This window comes from Hipposideros armiger, unplaced genomic scaffold, assembly GCF_001890085.2.
Source record: "Hipposideros armiger isolate ML-2016 unplaced genomic scaffold, ASM189008v1 scaffold_502, whole genome shotgun sequence".
In the NCBI taxonomy this organism is placed as follows: domain Eukaryota; kingdom Metazoa; phylum Chordata; class Mammalia; order Chiroptera; family Hipposideridae; genus Hipposideros; species Hipposideros armiger.
In genome coordinates, this window is record NW_017731852.1 from 991,965 (window position 1) to 999,489 (window position 7,525).

General features: G+C 51.3%; 1 protein-coding gene across 2 annotated transcripts; it reads left to right on the forward strand.

The window, feature by feature from the left end:
• Nucleotides 1–3,974: 3,974 nt before the first annotated feature.
• On the forward strand, nucleotides 3,975–7,310 carry CLEC4G (C-type lectin domain family 4 member G). 2 transcript variants are annotated; one of them, XM_019667613.1, is made up of 9 exons: nucleotides 3,975–4,045; nucleotides 4,505–4,606; nucleotides 4,967–5,020; nucleotides 5,180–5,242; nucleotides 5,360–5,464; nucleotides 5,808–5,897; nucleotides 6,097–6,245; nucleotides 6,360–6,475; nucleotides 6,752–7,310. In XM_019667613.1, the coding sequence occupies exons 1-9, from the start codon at nucleotides 3,991–3,993 to the stop codon at nucleotides 6,888–6,890; spliced, it is 873 nt and encodes a 290-aa protein (XP_019523158.1). In that variant the 5' UTR covers nucleotides 3,975–3,990; the 3' UTR covers nucleotides 6,891–7,310. The 2 variants fall into 2 exon arrangements, with proteins under 2 accessions (XP_019523158.1, XP_019523159.1); XM_019667614.1 differs by lacking the exon at nucleotides 5,180–5,242.
• Nucleotides 7,311–7,525: the final 215 nt, after the last annotated feature.

Sequence of the window (7,525 nt, forward strand, 5' to 3'; positions counted from 1 at the left end):
CCGGCAGCCAGCATGAGCGGTCGGCAGCCGGTATGAGCTGCCAAGAGCCACCGTGAGCAGCTGTCCAGCGGCCGGCGACCGATCTGCCTCACCCGGGGAAGAGCGCAATGATAATACCAACATGGGCCAGAGAAGCGACGTCCTCCACAACTAGACTGAAGAACAAAAGGACAGCAACTTGACTGTTCCCCTTCCCCAATTCCCCAATAAAATCTTTAAAAATATATAAAAAATAAAATAAATAAAAATGTATTCTAATGTATTAATCATTCTTTTGTCGTTTGTCTCCTTGATATTTTGACTAAGAAATCCTTTCTGGGCCAGCCGAGTGGCTCAGTTGGTTAAGAGCTCACTCAAGAGTTTGAGCTCTGAGTAACAGTGGTTTGAGTCCCGGCCGGAGCTGAGCAGCCACTGAGCTGCCAACAGGTGGCAGGAAGGCTCAGCTTAAAAAAAAAAAAAAAAGAAAGAAAGAAATCCTTTCTATCCAGATATTCTCAAAAAAGTTTTGCTTTTCCAATACAGTAAAACCTTGAATTGCGAGTAACTTGTTTTGCGAGTGTTCCGCAAGACGAGCAAACATTTCTAATATATTTTAATGTAGTAAACGAGCAGTGTCTTGCAATACGAGTAGTTTGTTTCCAGAATAAATTATGCTCGCAAACCAAGGTATTACTGTATTTAGATTTAGACCCATCTGGGAGGGGATTGGCTGTCTTATTCACCCCACACGGCAAGGACCTTCAACAGAGCATATAGCAGGCACTCAACAAACATTTGTTAAGTGAATTAGGGCAGGCTGTTGTGTGTCAGCGCTGAGGAAACGCATACCTGGATGGTCTTACCCAGGACAAATGAAAGCATACAGCCACACAAATACTTGTACATGAAAGTTCATAGCAGCCTTATTGCTAATAGCCCCCAAGTGGAAACAGCCATCAACAGGAAAATGGATAATCAAACTATATCCACACAATGAAATTCCACTCAGCAATAAAAAGGAATGAAGTATTAATAATCATGCTGAGTGAACGAAGCCAGACTCAAAAGGCTAAATACTGTATGATTCCATGTATAAAAAATCCTAGAAAATGCAAACTAATCTAATGACAGAAAGCAGATCAGGGGTGACTGGGGAGTAATGGGGTATGTTAAATATTTCCTAATACATTCACATCTGTCATCTGTAAGGCCACAGAAATATGAGTTGGACAACAAAAGCTTTATCACCTTTTGATGATAAAGATGAAGAAACTGGGTGCCCAGAGACCATATGATTTGCCTGAAGTTATCATCTGGCTCATTGGTAACATTTTTATATCTCTTGCTTCTACATGAAGCAGTATTCCTCTCACTGTACTTAAATGATCATTTCCCCTTCGTCTCAGGATTCTCATTCAGACCTGATCCCTGGAGAAACAGAGAGAGAGAGAGAGAGAGAGAGAGAGAGAGAGAGAGAGAGAGAGCCAGTGGCAGAGTGACCGACAACTCCCAGGTACCCACAGAAGTTCAAGGCTGGCCCCTTGCTCATTCATCTTCTCTCTAGGATCTCAAACTCCTCAGCACTACTTGAAACATGCTAAGAGTCCCCAACAGTGTAGACAGTCATCCACTTTGAGTTAAGGCAAGCCTGCTTTTCCTAAAACTGTGCCTGGCCGTGAGGGAAGCCATCAATCTTAGCCCAGTAATTGAAAATTGCTACTGTATTTATGGAAATTTCAATGAGAACATGGTCTATACATCTGCTCGCAGAGATTCCTCTGGATGAATTCTCTGCCCTTCTCCAGGTGTCTGACCTGAATTTTCTGCTGCAACAAAAGGAGGCACTATATTTGTCAAGAGCAGGGCACCTCGGTCTGAATTTTGTGTGCCAGTCCGGTCCCCTAGGTTCATGTTCCCTTTCTGACCCTCATTTCCCTTTAGATTTTCTTTTTTTTAAATTCTCTTGTATTTTTATTTTATTTTATCATATATGTCTCTTTAATTCCTTCCTGGAACAAGGCAGGAAAACAGGCATCAAGTAAAAATTTTAAATAAAATGTGGATAATGTTTATGTCTGAGGGTTGTTGAGAGGATTCGAGAAGGTAGGGTATGTTTATGCACTTACAAGAGGGGCTGGAACATAGGAAGTGCTCGGTAAAAAATAACATTTTACCAGCACAGCCAACTTTATTTGTGAAACAAGGAAAATAAAGGCTTACCTCTTAAAAAATAATATTAACATTTTACCTTCTCACGACCCCAGCCCAGCACTCCCAGCCCTTTGTCCTACTTGATGTTTTCTTCCATAGCATTTAGGACTTTTAAATATCTTATATTAGGGTCCTCAGCTTAAGCATCGGGGGGCCAGATGATTCTCTGTTTTGGGGGCGTCCTGTGCATTGTAGGGTGTTGAGCAGCATCCCTGGTCTCCACCCACTAGATAGCAGTTATCACAATCCACCTTGACTTTTGACAACCACAAATGTCTCCAGGCTCGGCCCAATGTCCCCTGGGGGGCATAATCGCCCCCAGTTGAGAACCGCTATCTATACAACTTACTGTTTCACTATTTCATTATTTCCTGTCTGTCTCTCCTGACCCCCTACTAGAACGTCTGCTCCATGAAGGAGGGAATTCGCTCATTCGGGGCATTGATGCCTGCCAGTATAGGTGTGGATGTGAACAAAATTTCACCTCTGTGTCCAGATTTCATTTCCTTTTTAAGTTTTGTGTTGTGCCCAACCTCACTGTGCTTAGCAAGCACATCAAAGCCTTCTAGTTGATGATTATCTGTGTTCCTTAAAATGTAGCTATAAATATTTTTGTTAGGAATGGCATGACAATGGAGGTAAATTTCAAACTGTGACGGTATGGATTTAAACAATCACCTATCACAAGACTACCAGGAGGCACAGCCCCCGGCACTGCTTCATTCTTTGCTCCTTTGTCTTGTCAATCATTAGTACTGAGTTATACTATAAAAAGTACAGAAACAGGGGTCTGGTACCAGAGAATCATCTGCATAGAATTGCTCTGCTCTGACCCAATCTTCCTGTAAGTAAATTACCCCATAATAAATTCTGTTATAGTCTATGAAGTTGCCTGCATAGTTCTTAGGTCTGAAGATGCCTTCTTGTTACAGTGGCCATTACACCTTTGTACTGCTGTCGGACGATGCCCAGTTCCTAGATCGATGCCTGGCACACTGTATGTGTTCAATATTTGTTGAAAAAAATGAATGAACATTTAGTGAGTTTTGTGCCTGCTGATGGTGCCAAGGCTTGATAAGCATAACCTCATTTCTTTGTCACAGCATCCCTTGAAGGATGCCCTGTCACTGTCCCTCTTTGCATAGAAGAGAAAAACTGGGGCTTCTAGAAGCTACATACATACATTCCCTCCACCCATTCACCTAAGAGTTGAGTCCAGAAGCTTAGCTGACCACCACCTAACAAACATCTGTGTTCTCCCTTCTGGCCAAGTGTTGAATTAAGGGTCAACCTCTGGCAGGCACCTGTGGAAGAGTTGAGGAGGGAAGCTGAGCCGGCCTGTGGGGGCCAGACCTGAGGGGGCTCTCTCAGGGACCCAGAAAGAGGGACTGGAACTGGGCCAGGTTCAGCTGGTCCCTCTAGGGGGGAAACCCAGCCCCTGACCTGTAAGAGATGGGGACTGAGCTCCAAAGCAAAGCCCCCAGCACCAGCCAGGAGATGTTGCTATAGCTACCAAACACACACACACACACACACACACACACACACACACACATACTCCACTGCCCATCCCCTTCCACTCTTCTACCCTTCCTTTACTCCCCACTCTCCCACTTCCCCTATCTCACCTTAATGTTACCCTTAGCCCAGCCCAGAAAAGGCTCAGCCTTGTAATTGGTTAATGGATCCTTGGTACCAGGAATTAAGAGGCGGGAGATAGGAAGGAAGGAAGAGAGACAGGATGGGGTGTGGGAGGAGACTATATTTATATCTATGTCCAGGGCTGGGAGCCTGCTCACCATGGACACTGCCGGGTACAGCAAGTGGGATGGCAGGCTGGAGGAGGTCCTCAGAGGTATGAGCAATGGGACTGCCTCACTGGCCCCCTTGGGTCCCTCTCCAGACAGTGGTTTGGGGGCTGATGGGGGAAGGGAGGGCAACAGCCAAGAGAGGGTACAGAGCCGGCCCAGTGGCGCGTTGGTTAAGAACTGGCTTGGGACGCCAGAGGGCCCTGGTTCGGATCCCACATATGAGGGCCAGTAACACTGCCCTCTAAAAAAAATAAAAAGAAAGAAAAAAAGAGAGAGGGTACAAGTAGTGGGTGCAGGAGAGACACCACAGGCTCTAGAGCCAACCGGACGTGGGTTCAAATTTCAACTCTGCCACTTAAGGGCTGTGTGACCATAGGCAAGTTACTTAACCTCTCTGAATCCCAATTTCCCGGGAGAACCCAAGCGTCCAGGGCTCAGTCCTGGCTCAGGGATCCAGAACAATCCTAGTGCAGAAGAGACCCAAGAGTCCATTGTTATCCAAGGGTACCGGGGACACTGGGGACGGCGACTCCTCTTCCTAGCCCTGGCTCTCGTGGTCACCACAGTCCTGTGGGCCTTCATTCTGAGCATCCTACTTTCCAAAGGTGAGTGACCCTCTATAATGGGGAGATTGCGTCCCAGCCTTCCCCCACCCCCGGTATTGTTCTTCCTTCCGCCAGAGGGCCCACCAGCGGGGTCCCTGATCCTTGCCTGGGACTGAGTGTGAACACGTGTGAACAGTTTGTGTGCATCTTCGGGCTTTGTGTACCCCACATGTGTGTGTATGTGCGTGCAGAAATGTGAGTGCATGGTGCGCTTGTCTCCCATCGGCTCATGGGCACATCATGTGCGCTGTACCCCTGCCCGTCTCCTCGATGGGTCCCAAGACGTGGGTCCCGCACTCTCCGGCGAGGGGAGAGTTCAGGAGTCCCCGGGACCTCGCCTTTAGGAACTTCTCTTCGCAGCCTCCACGCAGCGCGGGGCGCTGCTGGACAGTCAGAACCTGCTGAAAACAAACGGTGAGTGCAGGCCCGGGGCTCCTGGGTCCGTGAGTGAGTGGGTACCCCAGGGTTCCTGGAGCTGGCCACGGGGCTGCCCCCCGAAGGGGCGGAGGAAGGGTGGCCCGTGAGTCCCTGCGGGTGACCTGGAGTATGTGGGGCGGGCGTGGGTCATTCCAGCCTCGAAGCAGACGGCGGCGCTGGGAGCCTTGATGAAGGAGGTCGGAGTCTGCAATAGCTGCTGTGAGACAAGTGGGCTGAGGGGGCGGGGCCTAGAGACGCGTCTCACGGGCTGGGGACAGGGCTGTGGCCAGGATTCCAGGTCTCAGCTGTCCCGCCCCATCTCCGCCCTCTTCCCAGGCCTGAAGACGCAGGCGCAACTGCAGACCGCGCGCACCGAGCTTGGGGAGGCGCAGGGGAAGCTGCTGGAGCACCAGAGCGCCCTGAAAGACCTGAGCGAGCACGGTGAGGGGGGGATGTCGCCACGACCCCTGACCTCTCAACGCGCCAGTCACCCGACCCTTGGTTCACATCCTGATCCCTCTGTGACCCCAGACCCTATTCTGTGGTCCTGACCTCAAACTCCAATCTTGTCCCCCAACCCCGACCCTGAACCCTGGACCCTGCCCTTGACTACAAGTCTTAACCTTCGCCACCGCTGGACCCTACCCAGCTGAAACAGTCCTTGGCCATGTTGTCATTTTTTACCGCAACACTGACCACGGACATGAATGCTGCCCTCTGTCTAATGGCAACCCTACTCCTAACCCTGACCCCGGCTATAATCTGGGCTCCCTTGACCTCGCAGTGACCCAGAGGTTGGCTGAAGCGGGCAGGGACCGCGAGAGCATCCGCAGCGAGCTGTTCCGAGCGTTGGAGGCCGCACGATTTGGGAACAGTGAGCAGGACCGGGTGGGGTAGACTGACGGAGACAGGTGGACCGTGGGCCTTGGGGTTCCCTGATCGGCCGGGATCCGCCCTTTGACCTTGGCCTGTTCTCCATGGCTCTGTCCCTGCGCCCCCGGGGTCCACCCCCAATCCCCTCCGTCTGCTCCACCAGCGAGCAATCTACCTCTTTGACCCTTTCCACCCCGCAGGCTCCTGCGAGCAGTGCCCCACGTCGTGGCTGCCCTTCCAGGGCTCCTGCTACCATTTCTCTGTGCCGCGGGCCAGGTGGGAAGAAGCGCAGCTCAACTGCTCCGCCGCGGGAGCGCACCTGGTGATCGTCGGGGGACTGGAGGAGCAGGTGCGCGGCCTAGGTGGTCCCAGGAGAGAGGCGGAGTTCGCCTGACGGGGCGGGGCCCGGGAGGCGTGTGCCGGCCCAGTGGACTCAGCTGACTCAGTTGGCCTTTCCATCCAGACCTTCCTGGCTCGGAACGCGGGAACCCGCGGCTACTGGCTGGGCCTGAGGGCTGTGCGCCGCGCGAGGAAGATCCAGGGCTACCAGTGGGTGGATGGAGCCCCGCTCAGCTTCAGGTGAGAGAAGGGTCTTGGGGAGGGTGACAGGTCAGACCTTACGGGCAGTGCTTTGGACAGATCTCAGGGACTCCTTAGGGATGGGCAGACTAGTCCCAAGAACTGGCCAAGAGATAAATTCTGGGAAAGTTATAGCCCAGGTGCATTTTCAAGTTAGATCCTCAGGCTGTCTAGGTTAGACCCAAGAATTAATAGCCCAGACCCTGAAAGCTGGACCCCAGGGCTATCCTCAGCCTAGACCCCCCCCCCTGAAACATCCCTGCCAAACTGCTGCAGCCACTGGAACCTGGGAGAGCCCAATGACTCTCGGGGGCTCGAGGACTGTATCATGATGCTGCACACCGGGTTATGGAACGATGCACCGTGCAACAGCATCAGAGACAACTGGATCTGCGAGAAGAGGTTCAGCTGCTGAGCCCTGCCCAGTGTCCCCAAACCACACCTACCGCCACAAGTGTGATTGCCTGAGCTGCTCACCCTCCGGGCTCCGCACACCACCATCGATTTCCTCCCTCACCCACCCACCACTACTGAGAATCAAAGGCCTAATCAGCCCGGTCCCATTGCCTTCACTCTGGGACCTCCTCTCCAACTTCACCATAAACCCTCCCACGTGGACCTAACTTAGCACCCACCCCTTCCAAAATCCTGGCTTCTGGGCCCTGTGATATGACCCCACTTCCCTCCCTAGCCAAGATCAGGTAATTCTGAGATGGAGCTGTTTGGTCTTCTTGCAATTTTTCCCCCCAGACTAGAAGGACTCAAAGAAAGGGGTTTTGTGAACTGTCCTCAAAGCCCTAGGGAGCAACAATAAATGTTTGAGAAATGAATCTTGGCTCCTGGCTCTGGCAAGTTTTTCTAAGCTTTATCCCAAAACCTCTGACATGATCCCTGTGAGTGACCCCAGCCTCTCTAAGTGACCTCATGGCTCTATGATGCTCCAAAACCCAGTGAGTAGCCTGCACTGGGCCAGGAGGGCTGTGGGGCACTGGGGACACAAGACTGAGTCAGACCCAAGCCTTACCATGCTCCCCCACAACCTCTTCCTTC